This window comes from Crassostrea angulata, chromosome 1 (genome assembly GCF_025612915.1).
Source record: "Crassostrea angulata isolate pt1a10 chromosome 1, ASM2561291v2, whole genome shotgun sequence".
Taxonomy (NCBI): Eukaryota; Metazoa; Mollusca; class Bivalvia; order Ostreida; family Ostreidae; genus Magallana; species Magallana angulata.
The window spans coordinates 42,887,571-42,910,448 of record NC_069111.1 but is presented as its reverse complement, the minus strand read 5'-3'; the positions used below and the strand labels follow the sequence as shown (position 1 = coordinate 42,910,448).

Genomic DNA, 22,878 nt, shown 5'->3' with positions numbered 1-22,878 from the left:
TCATTAGAAATGCATTTCTAAAGCATTGTAAATAATAAAAACATAAAAACAAAATTTGACTAAAATCGTGACCATGCCCCTTTAACGCTTTGAACGAATTATGTAGAAAGTAACTGTTTCTTAACATTGAATCATAGGAAAAGTAATTCCGATACCTATATTCAATTTGACATCATTTTTAAGGGGATGTCAAGGGCTTTTTTAATGCCGTATTTGGAGAGACTGTAGGCATTGTATATATACCCGTACTTTATAATGCAAAGGTGGACGAATCTCCGAGATGGTTACTTATTTTCTTCATATTAAATAGAAATTGACAGTTAAAAACATGATTTTTCATTGCTTTTCTTTTCTAAATTTAAGCCCCAATACAGCCTATCAAACGGAGCTATTGCTATGAAGCATCATTGAAAGAATTTATATCATGAATTTCATAGACATGTAGCTATTTTTCATTTATTACAACTTTACCTTAAGGACGTTGCTTACTCAGGGTTTGAGTTCTCAAATCCAGATTGTTAAAAAGATCAATGTCATGAGTAAATTTTGTTCTTAACACAAAAATTATCTATGTAATGAATTATTGTTGACATAACATGATATTTATACTATATTGTGGGATTAGGTTCAAACAAAGTTTGACTTTTTGCAAAACAAAGGAAATTCGGACAAAATTTTTCAGATCTTGCTTTCCACTGAAAAATTTTTGGTAGTACTATAAGATTTTATTTGTTAGTCAACTTTATTTGCATATTTTCTGTTGGTTTAAACTCGCTTTTTCGTTTAGATTATCGTACGCCACACACTACAAAATTATTAAAAAATGCTTCAAAATTAACACCATATCTCACAATTTTGATCATTGACCTCATATAAATTTTATGCCAGCAGAGAAAGGTCGATATACTTAGTTTAATACCATAAATGTTTTAGCATTATCATCATTCAGTTTTTTTGGTTATATTGAATCAAAAACGGGCAGGGATTTGAAACTGATAGATGAAATTCGGACTTGAATATCTATAAAAATTGTGATTAAAAACTTAATGCTTTGTATCTATTTAATGTTACTGCCATTCATCAATTGTATTTCATTTGTCAAAGAGTTTAGCATTTTGTATTATTTTCACAATTAAAAAATCTCAATCATAGTGTAAAAATTTTAGGGATATTTCTTACATATTTAATGACCATTAACTCAAAAAGTAAGTCATTGACCTACTTTTTGGAAAGTGAAGAATAACACTACCACTAAAGGCCTATAACACACAATAGTTGATTTTTCATCATCATCAGTGGAATTGTTTTTCATTCTGAGTAAACGTCATCCTTAAGTTATTTGGGAAAAATGCAGTATTTTGTATTTTTATAAATCGCTTTATTGTAATAGATTCAAATTTAAAAAAAAAAAAAATAAATTCTTGCTATCAACAAGAAATTGATGAACAGTAAAACAAAACACAAACATGTTCATTATATAAAAAATTCACAAATTTGTATTAAAAAAAAAAATTACAAGATCAACAACTTCTCTCTTGCCATTTGAGTTCATTACTATCATATAAGCATACAAATGTATTTTGAAAGCAAAATAAAAGTAAATATATTTATATATTTATTTTAACTAGGCCCCTATAATTATACATTTTTGGGGCATTTCTAATAATTATTTCAATTAAGAAAATACTTTTAAAAACTTTTACGCTAAAGTGTAATGTATGTAGTAACAAATGATTCTTAACATGTCTAAAATATATGCACATATTTTACACGGAAGCGGGTTGAGGTCAGTTGTTAAGGAAAACTTCGATGATGAACGTAATAATTATGTGGCACATACCTTTTAGGTCACTTATAAATTAATAACAAACTTTCAAATCTGACCTTACTTTAAAAATTAAAGCAATACCCGTACATACTAATAATTATTGCAACTTTACGCATGAAGAGTAGTTTACTGTTACTCATGTATATTGTAAGTCTAATGATTCTCTTATTGTTTCAAGATCTTCCCTTAATAACAGTATTACACGTTTTTGTATCCTATACGCTTAATGTGTGTCACTTCTAAATCCTTTTCTTACAATTTGAATGTCTCTTGCTTTTTGCCGTTAGAGGACGCCTCTGAACTTCCGGTAAAATAATCTCTCGGAATAGCTATCATATCTCCTTCTGCAACTACAAAATAATTATTTGTTTATATCAAAATGGAAAATGTACTCTATCAAAAGTTAAAATTATGATCAGTATAACAAAATTATATTAAGGTATCCGATCCATACTAGCCTCAGATTTAATGAATCTGGGTGCATAACAGATATGTATGGGCTTAAAGCTGCTTGGTCCGATTTTATATAAAATTTTATGCACGCTTTGAAACGATGGCTATGCTTAGAATATGTATAATAATAGACATTGCAGTAGTTTTACCCGTCCAATACATATGGAATAAAAGTGTGAAAATACGTACAAAATTTGCTAACAAAACAAACGACATTAAAGGGTACCGCGTTATTTCGCCTCATGTTAAATTTCACCCCTGACGACGAGACGGATATGGTTGTATTACGACTTTGACATTGCTTTAAATAAAGGTCGAAATGATCAGACAAACAAATAAACATGTGTACGTTTTGTTTGTTAATATTTCCAAAGTCTGCTATCTTTACCATCGATGCATAGCATGCGGGTTGAATAACCCCAATCATTCGGGGGACGAAACCAAGCGGTTTCCTTTTGTAAACATTCCCGTGATGCATTTTGGTTTGTTTTTTCGTTTGCCCAAAGAGAAATTATTTTTATTTACTTTGAATATTTCTAACTTTGAAAGGAGACTGATTCTGCTGGTGTAAATAGGAGAAAGCCCATAACTTTCTAAGATAAATGATTTGTATGGAAAAAATTTTTATAATGTAATTACAAAAAAATCGGACCAAGCAGCTTTAATACTCAGTATAATTGGACATAATTTTCCTGTTTTAAAAGTATCAATATGTAAGAGTGGAATGTGTCCTAATTAATGACCTTTTCCTTTTTTTGAATAGTTCCCCCCCCCCCCCCTTTGCTTTTATTCTATAAAAATTAATTCTAAAAAACACTTTATAAAATTTATTTTCAATAGTTTTTGTATTCCTAATGATAAAATACATCTTTCGACTAAAGCATTTTTTGATATTCTTTGTAATTACTTTTTTTATTTTAATAAAAGTGCTTCTCTCCATAGACCTTAATGCAATCTTCATTAATTAAAAACTGCTTAGTTAATAACATTTTTGAAAATTTCTCTCGATAAATATATTTTTTCCTACTCTTAAATGCTTTAAATAAATATCAAAGTAATAAATACATGGTTGTGTTACAGCATTTTATGCTCCATGTACATATTTTGTAATAATTTTATTGTTCTATGTAACATTTATATGTTTTGTATATATTCTTTTTATATTAAGCATTATTATATATACGTTTAAGAAAATAGAAAAAAAAACCCAGAAAAAAAACAAAACAAAAAGAAATGTGACCATAAATGTCGCAATAATTATTTAACTTAATAATTAGCTAATATTACTTTTTATGTCGAAATCTTTAGATACGTATTTCTTTAATTTTCAAATTAACGTCAATTATTAAATAAGCCTCACAGGACCGCTTAATATTTTAATTACATAATTCAACCTGTTTTGACATCTTACCTGGCACCTGTGAGCGTTTTAATTACATAATTTGAACAGTGGTTATTAACGCTAATTATAATGATTGTTACCAGTTCGTTTCATTTTTATCCACGCCCATAAGTAATTAAATAACCAATTATATTTTATGTTTAGGGATTAACTTTATGGGCGTGACTTTGTAATAATCGACGAAATAAAACCAAAAGCCAAACGCATATTGTCACCTTTTGACTTTTGCAATCTAAATAAATAAACTTTATATTTTGGCTTTATTTTAATATTTGGTTTTTTTCGAAGGTAAATTCTCGTATATTTTCATTAAATGTTATTTTTCTTTGTCGATTTTAAGAACTGTTCTATTGTGAATTTACACCTTTTGACATTTGCAATCTAAATAAATAAACTTTATATTTTTGCCTTATTTTAATATTTGGTTTTATTTCGAAGTCCCCGAACAGATCCTTTATTCCCCGGTACCTCAGCAAAGCGAGTTCACAGGAAAAACCGTTATAACAGTTGCCAAAATGTTGTCCTAATATGGATACCTTAATAAGAGTTCAGTTTGTTAATAGAAAAAAAACATTAATATTTGATAAAAAGGTGCCTTCGAAATTGAATGAATTTTGACGTGACAATTATGATATATGAAATAAATAGCAAATGAATCATTCAATGACTATATTTTCATATATAAAATGGATACATACGTAATTTGTGTGTAGCCTCTTCGTTTGATATTGCTCCTCTATGAGGCATGAAAAGGAATTTGTATAGCAAGGTAGCAATACAACCCCCAAGTATAGGCCCAACCCAATATACCTGTAAAATACGGAGTTTTGATATGATGAAAGTGTCACATTGTACTTTTTTTATTTTTAAGGAAATATGGCGACATGTAAATTGCATTTACACTCACAAAGTATTATTTTAAAAAAATATATAATGTGCCAGAAGTATCGACCTCTATTTAACAATAGCATAATCTTAATCTTGAAAAAAAGGGATAAGTAAAACATTCATAATGTGGTAACGCGATAAATTGCAAGGTACAAGGTTAGTGTTTTGGTTTTTAAAATTTTGAAACCAATTGATTTATTAAGATTCTACTGCTTTGGTCGTTGTCAAAGGTACCGTATGGTGGTGGGCTCTGCAATGTACAAAACCCTTACCCAATGTGTGTCATAGTCCCCAGAGGCCACGGCACTCCCCAAAGAACGGGCGGGGTTCATACTAGAGCCAGTCAACGTGATCTGTGAGGATAAAAAGTAGGAAAATGATTAATTATATAACAACACTTTACAATCCTTTATTTTAAAACAATTATGATATGTTTGATATTGTGATTAGTCACGAAGAATAAGCAGTCTATGAAATAAAAGAAAATACGTCCACACGGCCTAATGTTTATACTTTTTCTCTACCTCACTCAACTACGCTGGTTTTTTTTGGTTTTTTTTTTTTTGGGGGGGGGGGGGGTCACATAGTTCCAAGTTTATATAATTGCTCTCTGTGGAATACACCATAAAAACCGTTTTATTATTCATGTACAATGGTTACAAAATAATCGTTTTCATTCTTCATAGATTTTTTGCACGCAACGAAACATGTTTAATTTGTTATGAAATGCGAATAGTAGATGCCTCCCGATTCTTGCCAAAAAAAAACCATGGACCCTTTGTTCCGATGTGTACATGAGTTCTATATGATTTAATTATTAATTACTATATTGTCGAACTATTGAATATAACATAATAAATACCAATTAGACTGAGGAAACAATGTGTGAAATTAAGAAACGTATTGGATTACTACATTTTTAGCATTAAATACTACATTTAGCTTACAGTTTTATCTCCCATTGCTGAAACTGCACATTTTTTTAAATCTGATTTTACTTTCAACTCTTTTTTAAATACATAAAAAATTATTTGTATATATATAGAAAGCTTCAACTTTAAAAAGGTTGGGAGTACAGCATTCTGAATGCATCGATTTTTAGTGCAGGTTTGAAGAGAAGTAAACGGTGACCAAATTTATTTCACCCCAAAATATAACATTTAAATGTTCTGTCACTCCCTAAATGTCTTTAAAACTTCTGTACATTTTTTTTTTTGTTTTTATGGTCATAAATAAGCCACTTATTCTCTGTCTAGAGACATTACCAGTCAACCATTATGTACAGATGCAATCGATCTTGTCCATTTCATGCTAATCCGTGCATCACAAGAAATGGTTCATGTACCTTTATAGCTTAATGTGCTGCCAATTTCAAATCTTTCTATTTAATTACATTTCAATTCCTTTGATCGTCTTAATACTGTATTACATTTATTTTTTCGAGCATTACGTAGAATTTAATGGAATTTTAAAATGCAACGTATGTGTTTACTTTTTTTAGTGATTTCCCTTTTAACACTAGACTGCTGATACGTAATTTTTTCTTCAACTTAAAAATAATGTTTGTATTGAAATATTATGTTTGTCTTAGGTTTTGTATTACTATTGTATGTTTTGAGGAAAGTGACAATATGTAATGTTCCACTTACGCAAGAAAAATGGAGCATTGCAACAGTGAGACCGATCTTGAGAGAGATGCTTCCAAAATCGGTACGATTGCCGTCCGTGGTCGCAACAATGACGAAAACAAGGCAAAATGTCAGAATCAATTCGATGCCAACTCCTTGCACAAGAGTGTAACCATTGGCAACTTTTGTCACTCCAAGATTAGCATGAAAAGACCCAGGAGTCGCCCTAAAATAATGATGAATAATTTTTATTTAATTCTACCAAGGCGGCATTACTTCACACTTTATAAAACAAAGCTTGCAAGATAGTTACATGGATCTATTGGACAGTCCTTGGGGTTTTTGCATTTAAATGGCATTCTTTCATACAGGAAGCTAGTATGGGGAGTTTGTTTAGTTACCAGAAAGATTTCAAATTTATTTGAAATGGCATAATGGAGAGATCTTTGAATTTTTGTAAAATAAACGTTGAAACATGCAATTTATTTTAACATTCATAAGACCAAAGAAGATGGGGGAATAAGATGGCGCAACTGCCCATTCAGTTTAGTCGTAAAATACAATTTTGAATTTATTTTTTTTTCCAATTAAATCTATTCAAATATATTATAACACAAGTTTGTAAAAGCACAATTTCTAATTATATTCAGTTTTTTTTATCTAAAAAAAGATAAGAAAAACAAATATTGCCAGAAATTTTGGTGGTATCGAATCAATAACATAAAACCTTAGATATATAAGGTCAACTTATGCCAGGTACTCTAACCACTGAGCCATTCAGACACAACAAAATAGGCTGTTTAAATGTTATGTGTGACTTTGGCCACGAATTTACGGACTTGTATTATTTTATCAAAACGTTCAATTGTTGGTATACAAAATGATATTTTGAATGCATAGTGGGTCATCTCTCCATGTTTTTGTTGATTGATATTGGCTTGTTTTCCATTAGACCTTATTTAGACCATGAGAAAAAAATGGAGCACAGACCCACTCTGTAAAAGAAAATGCCTTGAAGTTCTAAAAAATGACAGTATTTGCAGGTTTTGATACGTATACGTCTGTTTGAGTAAACATATTCCAAGTATTGAACATATTTATAGGTTAAAAATCAATGATATGTTAAATATTTATTGTTTTAAATGATTTTTTAAAACAATATCAGATTTATTGATATTTTATTTTTTCAGTAGCTTGTCCAACCTTGTATGGGTATTTTACACGCCTTATCCACCCATCTTCTTTTTTTTTCTTGCATACATTATAACATCGTGCCTTTGTTATGAGTATACAATATGATCCTAGAAATACATGCGTGTCAAAAATATTTCCTACACAATCCATCAGCACTTCTATATAAAGTTTGCTTGATATGTTTTATAAAGAACAGCAGTTTATCACTTACCCCTTCAGAATCATGCCTCCCACGATGGCACCGATTGTCTGCGCTATTGTATAAAACAGTGCTCTAAATATGGTAATCTGAAAACTGGCCAATAACCCCAAGGAAACGGCGGGGTTGAAATGACCACCCGAAATGTGCCCGAACATCTGAATCAGGGCCATGATGGCAAGTCCAAAGGCGAGCGCCACCTATCAATGGAACAGAATGTTCATGTACAACACGTATTGTGCTATAAATTGTCCTTTGGGCACATTTTCATTTTGGCAATAAAAAACATACATTTTATTTGAATGACTAATTAAGCAAGATATATATGTACCATCCACAGAATGTTTGTTTAAAACCAGCGCAAGCTTTGTGTGCCTTAAATTGCAACGTTTTATTTTCAGTAACTCGAGCTCTACAAATATGTAGCTGATAAACAAAATAAAATTTAGGTATATTGTGATCACTTTCAAATCAAGGTAGTTTGTACGTTTACTGCTTGTGAGAAAACCTAATAATTTGTTCGTTAAATCGTGGTTTTCTTCCTTAAGTTTTACTTCTGAAGTTTATTTCAAATCCGTCTGCGTGGTTATAATGTTATCGAGTTTCAAACACAGCATTGTTTATCAAAGCAAGCAACGTCATTTCAATGAAATATATAGTGAAATGTACATTTTGATAAGAAAACGCATTTCAAAACTAAACCAGAAGAATTTAATTTTACTCAACCCAATAACAGAAGAAGAGATAATTTGGAACCGATTCATTAAATTTAATCAATATGAGTTTTTGGCCAATTTTTTTGGCAAGTCAACTTTACAGTTTTAAAAGATTTTATAAACTTATATCTTCAATTTGAAGTTTCACGGTAGCGTGACGTCATCATTTTATTACGTCTGAGAATAAGAAAATAAAATAATTTATTTTACACTATTGTGAATTTTAAGATTGATAATGAATGCACATATGCAACTAATGTAAGTCTGCGAAGAGAGGAAATCTGATCATTTTTTCATGTAACACAATCGGTGCAGAAGTGATGGCCACACATCCATCGGCATAATATCGTACATGTATTTGATAATTTCCTATACTAATTTGATCTTTAGATCATTGTTTGAGAATACAGAACTTATTGGAAAAGTAGCGACGTAGAATAAGTTTCAATTCGATTAGTTCCATAAACATGATTTTATAGACAGAGCAGTTCAAACGGACACATTTCTTATAATAATTCTAAAGATTATTTGTAATATTTAAAAATTGTATGATGTCTATACGATAAACGCCGATTACTACTGTGACGTCAGCAGACCGGCGAGCTACCTTAAATAACCGAAAGCAATATCGTTGAAGTTAGAATATCAAGCTGGTCATTTATGTATCAAAGCGGTAGTCTGTTGGAGCAAAATAATGCAAAGGAAAGAAATCAAAGGATGGTATGTCGCTCAAAAAAAAAAAAAAACCAGAGTGGTGGAGTGATTTATTAGCTGTCATAATAGTAGTTTCCATTCAAGATATGGTTTGGACAGAATGAGAATATTACCCTTTGGACATTGTGCAATGTATTATTGAATTTAATGGAAGATATTTATAATCAAGATGTGTAAGTATCACATTAAAACTGCTATATTGTAATCCCATGCAAGGACAAGACAAAAAGGTAAAGAACAGCAACTCTGAAGAAATTAACTTAAAACATGTGACAGCACGGTAAGGGTATGTAAAATATATCCGCAGCATCTAATGTCACACAAGCGCACCTCTTCTTTTATCTCATGAACCGTGTTATGAATTCTTGATATATCAATCTGAATAGGCGTCTATAATTGTATGAATAATTGGCCCCATTTTACATGACTTTTGGTACATATTATTTTACTATTCGGCAAGCTTCAATGGTTATTTCAAATATTTACATTAAACTAAACTTTAGAAATTGGTTTATCATAGCAAGAAAAAATTAACATTGCTTTCTCATTGAATTTTACAAATTGTTCATGCACACACAAAAACTTTTTAAACTTAAATTAAAAAATTTACTTTAAAATTGCAATGCAATGAATTTTTCAATGGTTATTTCAGAAATCTAAACAATTGATGATTTGTATTTTTAAACCTGTATGAGGGGCATGCTATGGTACCTAAAGGTCTATTGATTGAAAAATATGCTTACGTTACACATTAAGTACACTGCGAATGATGTGTTGATAAATTGCTATATTTATCTAAGTGTTTTACAAGTACGACTAACGACCCCTGAACATTCCAATTTCAGTAAACAGAACAGAACCCTAACCGACTGATGATTTATATTTTACTAGGTTAATTTATTTATTAATTCCATATCTTCATTTATAAAATTTATTTAATTTTTTTTTTCAATTTGAATTGAAGGTGGATGCAAGTTGGCGCTTGTTAAAGTCATTTCCAATAGTGAACTTACCCTGACGGGGTTGACTGGATTGGTCAAAGTCGAGGCACAGCCCAGGAACACAAACAACAAGGTACCCACGAACTCTGCCATCACCGCCCGCCAAAATTTCCAGCTCTTCAGCTCCCGCACCGAGTAAACTTTCTCCTCCTCTTGTTCTTTCCCAAACCTTGCTTCTGCAACTTTTTTAGAAACGTGCATGAAGTAGCCCTCCATTTTCGACGACCTTTACTCGACCACACACAATAATTCTACAATAGAAAAATAGTTCCTGATATTTCAATAGTAATTTCTGGATATTATAAGCACTAGTCCGAAACAATATTAGTTTGTTTTCTGCCGTTTATTTCGTTCCGATAATGACACTATATACGTATTGACAGCATCCCGATAGAGAACTAAATGATAGCGTTAAGTGTTTTCTTCTGTCATTTTGGCGTGCACAATGACCCCCAAAGGGGGCGTTCCGAGATGCAGTTCAAATTCGTGATTTTTCGCTTGCAACATCCCGTAACTATCGCGTAATAAGATATTAAAAGAAAATTGTTTAATTGCATATCCTAATTCATAATATTTGAATTTCGGATCATCCAACAACTAATGAAAAATTATACTTCATTAACATTTTTAGATTTGTAGCGTGGAACATCAACATGGAAGAAGCAAGAACCTTTTTTTTACAAGGAATGTAACAAACTGAAAGAGTTTGATTACTGGTACTAATGTTACATGTAGATTGGCAGATTTCCCATCGCCTTCAATAAACCTTGCTATAAAGATCACTGCCGAGTGCAAAAACTGGATAAAATGTACTACATAATATATGGATATACGTATGTAAGAAGATTTTTTATAAATACGTGATTGTTTTACTTTATATAAGAATATTTTTTCTATTTCATTGTCAACACTTTTCAAATTTTTTAAAAGAATGTATTGATTTGATTTACAGCTGACCTATTAACTCTTGAGAACGGTTAGTGGGCTCACAATTTTTTAAATCCTTGGTAGAGAAATTCATCGAAGTACATTCATTTATACAGGTTAATGTGTTTTCCACATCTATCAAAAGACGAGTGATAGGTCGGTGTATCCTTGTTATGGAAGCAGGAGGTATAACTCACTTTAAGGTGTTCGTAAAGGTAAAATCTGAATCCATTTAGCGCACAACCAAGGTGGCACAAGGTGGCACGGTTCTATTCATTTGATGGTAATCTAGACTAAGTTCTCTTGACAACACAATGTTATTCTCGAGTCTTTTGACCACACCTTAGACATCCTGTTTTGAGTACTTCACAAATCTGTGCATGGTCTCTCAAAATCTTAAAGAGCGTTGGGTTTTGTTTTGTTTTTGTTTTTGTTTTTTTTTTGTGGGGGGGGGGGGGGTTTGGAGGGGGGGGATGTTCTTTTTTTGTTTTTTGTTTTATTTTTTTTGTTTGGTTTGGGTTTTTTAGGAATGTTTTTTATTCAGATTTTTAACCCGATTTTGACCAAGCTCATATACAGTTTTTTTTTTATATCATAACGATTTGTTATAGTTGCAATAGATGTTGAATCAAAAGATTCGATAAAAAATTCTTTTGGTTTAGTGAAAAATTATATTTGCAAAAATGATGTTTTATGTTTAATCTTTCAAAAAGCTCCCCTTATTTACTTTTTTTGTCGTAGTGAGTGTAAAAATGCTAATGCAAAAAAAAAACAAAACAAAAACAAAACAAAAAAAACCGCCAACATTAATCCCATTTACATACGCATTCAAACTATAGACTACTAGTATGCTTCCAAGATTACATAATGATTTGCAGGGATACGTGCCAGCATCTACTGGCCGCCTAGTTTTCGTGGGATCACAATGCTTGTTTTGAAAATATACTAGTTAAGTTTCAGTTTACATCCTGTCCTTATAATTAGTGACAGACTCGGCTTTCTTTGACTAATACGGTCCTTAGAAAGACTGGGACTTTACACAAACATTCTAAGAGGGGTCAACTTCAAACCCTTAGTGTCAGTGACTCTGCATATGTAGGTTTACGCAAATCTTTGAAGAATTAATTGTTTTCGCCACTAGAACTATTTATGAATATAACTGACCCATTTCTGTTCAAACAAAAAGTACCAGATACATGATTCAAGTATGCATTTAATGATCATATTAAATATAAACTGTATCCTGTTTTAGCTAATTCGGAATGATTCAAATGGAGGAGAATGACGCTGCCAATAGTAGAAAAGGATGTTTTTCTATGCTGACGCGCGTTACTTAATTTGTATGCTCACAGTGTTGCAGTTGTTGGACTTATCTTTCAAACAACCACGATTCAATGCTCAAATAACAGTCATTTTTTGTGAATGATAACTGTAATACAATCTGGCAATATTCAAATAAAAACTATTAGAATGAAATGCATATGAAATTACATTAAAACATCCTTTAAAATGGCGATATTAGATCAAAAACTAAAAAAAAAAAGGGTTCATCGAAAAATAAGGCGATTTTTTCTTCAGAATAAAGATGTGGATGAAAACTCGCATACAAAATGCTATTTAAATCAAAACTATTAAAATGACATGCATATGAACATTACATTAAGAAAACATCCTTAAGATGGCGAGATAAGATCAAACACTTAAAAAGGGTTCGCCCAAAAAATAGGTTGGATTTTTTTATCTTCGGAGTACAGATGAACTTTTACATTAATAAAAGCATTGCTTCACAATTATAGGACTCGATTAGTGTATATATAATTTTCTAATTAAATTATTTATTGTTTTCTTTTAATTTTCTTTTGAAAAGTAAAGAATCTATTTAAAATAAAATATGGTATATATCGCAAACGATGAAAAATCCTAACAATATATTTCTATGGAATTGAAACTTATTCATATTACAATAATTATATCATCTACGTGTTTAAACTATATCGTCTTACAGTTTAACAATATATAACGTTATATTTGCAATTGTTATATTCAGTAGTATATTCTCATTATATATAACTCTATATAGACGAATAGTCAATAATTGTAATATAAGCTCGTCCGAAAAATATTGACCGGTCAATATTTTTTTGATATCATATACCTAGTAGTGTATCAGCCCTGATACACGTGTCTTGGACTAGGTGAGACAGCAACCAACAGCTTGAGCTGTATCGCCCTCGGGGCTGATATTTTTCTTTGTTTTGCCTCGGACTGGAATGTCTCGACGTCATTGGATGAATAGCGTCACGTGATTGCCTTATAAATTTCTTTACACGGCGAGCGTCAAAATTTATACGGCAACATGGCGGACGTAACGTTATTTAAGCTAATTTTTTACGCAAATGTTCAACCATACCTTTGATTTTTTAAGCCCCAAAATATTTAGAGTGACCCCCCCCCTTTGCCCGTGACGTAATATCATGATCCTACAATGTGGCATCCAGGTTTGCACAGACGACTGAAGAGAAAGGTAAAAAATTAGAGAATTAAGCTATGAATTTTAATATTATGTATTATCTTCTGTTTGTTTACATATCAAACTTTAGGTCCTCGACAAAACAAAACACTTATTAGGTTTGTTACTGACTGTGTAAAGAAATTTGTGGGATCGGTAAAGTCCATAGAAGGCTCGGCTCCGCCTCGCCTTCTATGGACTTTACCGACCCCACAGTACAGTCCAACTCGACTTATAAATGCATATCTAGCTGTCAAAGAAAAAGGGAAAAGTGTTCGCAAAGCTGCAAAGCAGTATAATGTCCCAACCCAAACTCTTCACGACCGGGTCAAAGGGAAGGTAGACCTGGAGAAGGTAACTATGGGGCCAGCACCATTGCTTCTACAAGAAGAGGAGGCTATGCTTGTTTCGCATTTGAAAGCAATGGCCTCATTTGGTTATGGGTATACCCGAAAAGAGGTGACCAATATGGCATCTGACTATGCCATTCAGCTACGCAAGAGAACCAAGCAGCAGAAACCTCTCACATTAAAATGGTTTAGAGGGTTCATGAAGCGTTGGCCAGATCTGAAGGTTGTTAAGCCACGGGCATTGGAGTATCAACGCGCAAAATCATCGAATCCAGGAAATGTACAACGATACTTTGTTGAACTGTCGTCGATCCTCACAAAGTACAACTTATTTGATACGCCCCAAAGAATTTTTAATGTGGACGAGAAGGGGATCACACTCAACCATGCACCTCCTCATGTGGTATCCGGCACTGGAGACACGCCACAAGCTGTAACAACAGGAAAATCCTCTACGGTTACCATTCTGGGATGTGGTAGTGCCTCTGGAGTTGCCATTCCACCATATTTTGTCTTTCCTGGTATGCGGATGAGGTCCGAGTTGATGGAAGGCTCAACACCTGGAGCAGCTGGTGATGTCACAGAGAGTGGATGGTCAAACTCTGTTATATTTCTTCAGTATTTACAGAGCCACTTTGTTCATTATGTTTCTGGTGGACTCGATGAACCAGTTTTGCTGCTATTAGATGGGCATAGGTCTCACGTTTCAGTTGCAGCTGTTGAATGGGCAAAGGAACACAATATCGTGTTGCATGTTTTGCCAGCGCACACTAGTCATATTCTTCAGCCCATGGATGTTGGTTGCTATGGCCCTTTACAGAAAATTTATAACAATTTGTGCCACCAAAAGATGGGAGCAACATCAACAGTAATCACCAAACAGGATGTTTGTGCCCTAGCATGCCAGGCATACAGCAAAGCTTTATCAGCTCAAAATCTTCAGTCTGCCATCCGCAAGTGTGGAATTTATCCTTTTAATGCTGATGTGGTGCCAGCTGAAGCTCTTGCCCCTTCTTCGGTATTGACTCAAAGGAACGAGGAAGAAGACAAGAGCGACTCTGATTTGGATGCAGATGAAAACAACAACAGTCAGGATTTTTTTGCAGAGCGAACTAGAGAGCTTGTTCTTATAAAATCCGAGGGATTAAAGGCCAAAAAAGAACGCAAAACCTTGAGCAAGATTACATCAGGCAGAGCAATTACTGAGCCGGAGGTATCAGCAAAAATTATGGAGCATGTTTCAGCAACAGCGGCCCCAAAACAGAGAAAAAACATAAAAAATCAGACGCTCCCTACCACCTCTACGAAGAATGGTAAAAGTCCAAAGTGTTGAAACAAGAAGAGGAAAACATCAGCTCAAACAAAAGGTCATTCACAGGAACCTGGACCCTCCCATGTGCAGCCAATTGACAACACATCTTCAAGACAATACTTCCTATCGAAGACTCTGAGGATGTCTCTATTTCTGAGGAAGAATTGTGTTGTATTTGTAAAATGTTCACACCACATGCTGTTCGAAATAGCACATCCCTTACTTTTTTAAAGTGGGTACAGTGTGACAAATGTAGACATTGGGTGCACTTAAATTACTGCACTGACATCAGAGTAGTCCGGATAAGGGATCACTATCTATGCCCTCACTGTAAATAGAGTAGAATTTGAGTTTCAAATTTGTGTATACCTTGATGTTGATTAATTAATGTGATTCTTAAGGTAGTATCAAATATCTGTTATCTTGAAACACAAGTTACCCTGTAAATAACTGTATCATAAGTTGTGAAATGATGAAATTCACCAAGATTATGAAACATAGTTTATTAACTTATTGTTAAGTTTTCATAGCATTTGTTGGAATGTGTTGATATTTGTGAATATATTTGATATGTTATTTGTGATATCCAAATGAAAAAGTTACAAACCACACAAATTTTACTTTTCTTGGCCTAATTCGTGCTTACATATCCGGGTGCACGACTACTGGTTCCAAACAAAGATGGCCGACAATGAATCCTCGCTTCGTTTCGGCCTCAATAATAAGCTGTTTAAAGCACTTTAATGTATTTTAGATACACAGAAAATCAGAATACAGTTCAGTAAGTTTAATTATCGTGACAAATAATCCTTAATTTAATTTCACCGCTCAATAAATCAGATTATTTCTTAAGCGCGCGACTACTGGGCACACGAGGATATTCCTTATATGGAATTTGAATAATAGTCTTTTTTTTTTTAAATATATGATATAAACAACATCACACTGTTGTTTTGATCTCGTCCCTGATATCAGCCCTCGGATGGTATCAGCCCGCGCCCTTCGGGCTTGGGCTGATACCAACCGATCGGGCTGATACCAGGGCCGAGATCAAAACAATAGTGTGATATATGGAGTACCAATGAAAATGTGACATTTCAGTCCAAGGGAAAACAAATATATATTGACCGGCTCGGAATAATATCTAGAGAATATTCCCTCTATTTCAATTTATCGCTTCTGATTTGTTGATTCGTAAACGGTGACGTAAATAACTCTTCGCGACTCCAAAACAAGGTGACGTCATAATAGGCAGTCAGTCAAGGCAAGTAAACAACGGACGCGCAATGCGACGGTTTGCTATCATAACGGATATATAAGGATTTGCGAAATACTGTGAAGTAGAACAACTGATGAAATTTACGCTTCGCGTCGGGCAATATTTCGTCCCTCGGGGGCTAATATAATCAATGTTGCCCGAAAACGCAGTCAACATTTGTTTTGTTATATGAAGAAACAAACCAAAATTTAAGAAAGTAATTGAAAACAGCCGAAATTTTCTCAGCTCAACAAAGAATTCACGAATTTAATTTTGTGCAAAGTTCATTTCCAAAATATCCCCAACATCAAACGGTCACTTGTGATATTCCTCCGACCGTAAGAATTCTACCTGATTTTACTTTTATTGAAGTGTTTTCATATATTGCCCCGGCCATTTATTGAAATGACAAAAGTTATACACTATAAAAAATATGTAAAAAGAATAAACATTGCATAAAATGTAAATCACAAAAACCATATTTCGAACTAAATGCATCACATAAATATCCCCCGATAATCATTAAATCATGGTAAAATGGTCAACATCATACAATAAATATATTTGTGCTCAAAATTAAGAAATTGCTATTAACATAAAAAATACATTTCAACAAATATTTATGGCAATTGAGATTAAGAAGATGCTTACAACTTACATTGAAGAAGGGTTGACGAAGGAAGGAGGATGGGTAATTTGCAGAGAAACGTCCGTGTTCCTGTTTTTAAACAAAACCCGTTAGGCATGTGATAAAAATACCCGTTAATGATTACGTCATAATCAAAGATAGGACTAAAAAACCGAACGTCCAAAATACGGATATAATTTACGATAAAACATATCAGGGCTTCAATTATACACAATGATATATATGATATTTTCTCACAACAATGTTGTTTTTATATTCTGATCGTATGATATGTTTGGAGAATTAGGATTTACTGAGTATATACCTTCACCTACAAGATGTGAATCATTGCCCCGATGAGATTGTAGTTAAAAGTGAGATTGCGCACTTCGATTTTTTGAATTTAGATATTGTTATAATAATGATAAAACTTGATTTATATCAATTTGATCCATATAGGGTTGCTTCTTCTGTTTGTTGTTTTTAGTGGATTAATTTTGTTCTTTTCGGTCATCTTTTTTTTGGGGGGGGGGGGCAAACTAGCAGGTTCAGATTTAAGATTGTCATAGGAAAAAAGGGTTTTATTTCTGAATTGAGCTGAGTGCTATTTATATCCCTTTTCTGGAAATGCGCATGCTCAAATTAACGCACGAGAAGATCGGATCATAATAGTTTGCCAAAGCTTACAATTGATACTCAGACACATAATTTTCTCTGTACCATGGTATTCATTACATTTCAAGACAGCCCCTGTGTGTAACGTCAACCATTGTCCACCCATTCATAGATACATAACCCAGTAACTCTGCTGATAGAGTGGATTATTTTTATAATCGACGAGAAAAGTCATATAAATCTATTAACTTGTTGATAAATTGAATCAGACACAACGCTATACTAAATCCTACTAATGTATTAGATTAACAGTAGAGCAGATATAAATAAAACATCCACATCGTTGTCATTTATAGTGTATCATTAATGCAACGAATAGTCTATACAAATGCATGAAGCCTTCAAGGCAAGCATTAAATTATTTGTTGGCGTTTCAATTAAACTCACAAATGATAAATCATAATTCTAAAATGTTTTTTTTCTTCTATGAAATGCGTTTTGATGGTGGATTTGTTTTGGGTACCATATCATAAGGTACATTACATCCTTTGGATATGGCAACCTGTAAAGCGCAGATCAAATTTCCGCAGTCCATTGTCATGGTCTCTGGGGACCATGATACATGTAGTATATATTTGTGTTATATGTAAGGTACGTATCTCAGAATGGTTATGACTTTGAAAGCTTTCAACAAGTTCTACATGTAATTGGAGTAAATAAATTATCCTCTGCACAGATTCCAGAATTGCATACCTTTATTCATCTTGTATTTTATTTAAATTCTCTCACTTACTTCTAAGTTCTGTGAAAATTTAGAACGTATGAAACAGACACTATGGCATGTCTATATATATATATATATATATATATATATATATATATATATATATATATATGTATTTAAGGAATGAATTCAATATTTATTTGTTTTATACGATATAAAATGGTTTGGGACAGTTTACGCTTTATAAACCGCGAAGCGGTTTATAAAAAAGCGTAAACTGTCCCAAACCATTTTATATCGTATAAAACAAATAAATATTGAATTCATTGCTTATAATTTAATTTTCTACTCTTGATTGTAGATAAAAACGGTCATTTGACCTTTAAAATGACGTAAAATTGTACAAAATTCAAACGTAACGTCAGGCGTATTGATACATTTTTGACGTAAGTCTTACTATGTCGTAGGCAACATTCTTTATACGATATAAAACAATTTTTTTAGCCAATCAGTGGGCGCGTTACAAACAGAATTAAATTATATATATATATATATATATATATATATATATATATATATATATATATATATATATATATATATATATATATATATATATATATATATATATATATATATATATCAAATGTTTAGATTTAGTTAAAAGATTCTCCCTGTAACCTGTAACTGTATATAACATTTGTAGACTATGGGACGGATAATGTATAAAACTTCTGGCTGGTTAGTACTTAATGGCAGTATACATAACAGTTCCTGGTCAACACTCCATAAGAACGTTGACACTACACAAAGACCTAAACCTGACACACACACACGATCATGACGATTGATTTCAAATTCAGGTACATGTATACGATTTATCTTATAAAGTTCATAAACCTGTTAAGCACTTCTATCCTAAATTTAACTTATTTGATATGGAAATTAACATAATTATGGTATTTAATAAACAATTGGTTTGAATAATGAACATATGCAAAATCATTTTTTTTTCACGAGTTTTTCTTTTAATGAAAATTGAATGTTGACTCTTTTTCAAAGATTTTAATTATTTACAAATAGAATCAAAGAACTAAAAGTACTGGCAGAGGTTAATTTCATATTGCAGCAAATGGTCCCAATTTGACACATATGAACCTTTATTTTAAATATTCTTTAATAAAAAGAATTGTTTTGCTGTCTTTACACTACACACGTGCAAATGCCCATTTTATTAGTTCAATTCTAAATGCACTATTTTAACGATTGATCTGTTACTGATATCCGCATGTTGCCGGGCCTCTTCGACAAACTTCGGAGCAACCACTAAAATAGACCCCCCCCCCCCCCCACCCACACACACACACACACACACACACACACAGAGTAAACGTCTAAATATTAACCTAAATGTACTGATAACGACTTTTTGAGAGGACGTAAAACAATAAACAAATAACCTCAAATAAACAAGTACAAGAATTATTGGTAAAGGTGAACCAAACAAAAGGAAATGCCGACAGATACCTAGCTGATTTACGGAGTATTTGTCATCTTATTTTCCCGTGGAGAGGAAATGGTGTCATTAAAATGTACACCGTCCTCAGAAAAGCTACTCCATCGATTAAGTCAGAAAAAGCCGATTAAATGTTTTCCACTGTGATTCCGAACTAATTTTGATATTGCGTGATTTTTGATCAATCTTTATCACTCCTTGACTTGGTAAAGTGTAATCCGGATCTCATTCAAAGCACTTCTTTTTTTCTCTGAGGTGTCTTATTTAATCCTTAATTACAAGAACTCAAGAAGTAAATTACATATATGCCTTTGACAGGTTTTGCTGCGTTTGAGTTTTATTGGTTATTCTGTTTTCATATACCGCTTTTTTTTTTAAAAATACAATTATCAGTGTGCTAGTGTGTGCTAGTGTAAATCATTTAATATGAGCTTGTAACAGATATGTTTGATTCGAAAAAGAGACTATATTTTTATTGACATTCTTAAGAATAAAACCAGTGAGAAAGGAAAACAACAGAAAGTGTATGCTTCTTTGACGTGCATGTACATGTACGATGTTGTCTTGATGCCTCTCAGTCAATTACTGTACATTGTTAATACATTTGAGAGGTGTGATTTGAAAATTTCAATATACATGTAAGGTCTGTACAATGATAAGGGAAAAATCATTTGAATATCATTGTAAGGGTTCTTTGATGTATATGGGTATGGGTGTGATATTGCTAAAATGGTGGGCGATTTACTTCTTAAACAGATTAATTGGGCAAGTAACGGTTACACATTCATAACAGTACATATACATGATGATCAGATGCGTTTTACGATATTCTTCAAGTTCGACTGCAACAGTTATTCTGATTGTTTAGTTTAATTATTCTCGAAATATTTAACACGCCATGCCACAGAATATAAGATTACATTGTTATTCAACATATGCTGAGATTAAATACATATGTATGTGCATTTTTGGAAAGCTGACCATTTTCAGTTGATGCAACCAGACTCGATTGCAATATACCGGGATAAGACACCAGTAATCGGATTTGTTAATATTTAGGGTTTAGTTTTATCAGGTTATGAATATCATTTAATATTTTAAGGATGTTGAATAACCGAAGTTTATGGTCAGCAAACAGAGAAGTTATTAGGTCGGATATCGTAGAGTTGGAGTTATTAGATGTGCTTTTTTATTAAATCCAACTATGTGTTCAATGAATAATATTTTTTTTCTGCCTTCAAAGGATGTTATGATTTGTTATGCATTCCGTCGATCATGACCTTTGCAACGAAATATTAAAGTATGCGTTAAGAACCTGTAAATAATATTCCTATCAACTGATTTGATACTACGAAGAAATATAAAACTCCCAGGGTCCCTTTATTTAATTTTGATTGCAATATTTTTGCATAAAGATTTAACCATTAATATATCAATTGTTTCATAATAAAAAAATGAACATACATGTACTTTAATTATAGGTTATTCATATTTCGGGATGGGAAAGACTATAGAACAATATCCACTGACCTGAAGTACAGAAGTCCGATAAACTGGTGAGGGAAGGCACTCGACTGATGCTCAGAGCCAGAAGTACTATAATTTACGGGGATTTTAATCCTGAAGAAGTAAATACGACAGGGCCATAAATCGGTACACTGATGATAAATCCCACAGCCTGTCCCTGATAGATAGAGGTGGGTCTATACAATCAGGCCTCACATCTCTACCGAGGGTCTGTCTGTCGATACACTCATCGTCTCCATTCATCTGGCTAAATTGCTTAAATTTAGATTTCAGTCTCTTTGGTGATCAATAATAGACGATTGGGCATGTAACACTTGCAGAGATACCGCATTAGCTGATAGGTGCTATTGTGGAGGCAATGTAGGTCCCCACCACTACGCTTAATACATGTTGTTGGAACGGTTGGTCATCTTCTGTGAGGAAATACAATGTCGTATTAGCGCTTAAAAGCAACGAGTGCGATTGCAAAAAAATGTACATGCCAGGACCAATGTCTTAAGCTTCATGCACAGTTTTTTTGTTTTTTGTTTTTTTTTTGTTTTTTGGGGGGTTTTTTTGTGAAAATCGGGTATGTGTTAAAAATGATAAGTGTTATTTTGCTGTATTAGAAATGAAAGGTGATGGTTGAAACAGAACTATTAATATAAGCGTATTTATTGTATATATGTCATGTGTCCTGTCTTAAAGTTTGTAAATCACACACTATCTATAAAGGTAAAGTGGGTCCGAGAAAAACTAATAAATAGTAGAATTCAAGAGGGTGGTAGTTGAAATTTATAACAGAGCTACATGTATTTAAATGACAAATATTATATACATAAAGCTTATTTTATTGCTTAATTTTCAAGTCTTATTCCCAAAAACTGGCCGGTAAGTCGAAAAAAAAAAACATTAAAGGGGCATGGCCACGATTTTGGTTAAAAATTATTTTTTCGATTTTAATGTTTACAATGCTTCAGTAAGGCATTTTTAATAGGCAACCAAAATTTTAGTGTCATTTGTTGAGTTATAAGCGAGTTATAGAGCAATCTAATTAAAATTAGATCATTCACGCTCTCGTATTTGATATGTAGCGACATATCAAATACGAGAGCGTGAAGGATCTAATTTTAATTGACATATCAAATACGAGAGCGTGAATGATCTAATTTTAATTAGATTGGTTATAGAGCTTACAATTCCTCGCTATGTAAACAAAGCTTTTGTTTAAATTTTGAATGTTGAAGTGAAAATTCCAGTTGTAAACCTAAACTGAATGTGTTAAGCGTTGGGAACTGTTTATTTATGCTAAAAAATAAATAAAAAGACAAATCAGCTTGAAAAAGATTTTTTACTGGTATATTGAACCTATGTAAACAAAAACAGGGCACGAGCCTTGTTTACATGACGAAGAATTGTGAGCCCTGTACTTTCCTTAAAACTCATCGACGGGTACCCAAATTTCATTATTAAGTAGATAATATTCCTTGAACATCGCGTGCAGGTAACT

General features: G+C 32.6%; 1 protein-coding gene and 1 pseudogene across 2 annotated transcripts; one reads left to right on the top strand and one right to left on the bottom strand.

The window, feature by feature from the left end:
• Nucleotides 1-1,454: 1,454 nt before the first annotated feature.
• On the bottom strand, nt 1,455-21,684 carry LOC128158892 (aquaporin-1-like). Of its 2 annotated transcripts, XM_052821878.1 has the most exons (8): nt 21,393-21,684; nt 17,038-17,097; nt 10,036-10,274; nt 7,605-7,792; nt 6,221-6,425; nt 4,844-4,924; nt 4,382-4,493; nt 1,455-2,178 (listed from the first exon to the last, which is right to left on the bottom strand). In XM_052821878.1, the coding sequence occupies exons 3-8, from the start codon at nt 10,237-10,239 to the stop codon at nt 2,081-2,083; spliced, it is 888 nt and encodes a 295-aa protein (XP_052677838.1). In that variant the 5' UTR covers nt 10,240-10,274; nt 17,038-17,097; nt 21,393-21,684; the 3' UTR covers nt 1,455-2,080. The 2 variants fall into 2 exon arrangements, with proteins under 2 accessions (XP_052677838.1, XP_052677829.1); XM_052821869.1 differs by lacking the exon at nt 17,038-17,097 and having other exon boundaries at nt 21,393-21,683.
• Nucleotides 13,436-15,337, top strand: LOC128192500 (uncharacterized; annotated as a pseudogene).
• Nucleotides 21,685-22,878: the final 1,194 nt, after the last annotated feature.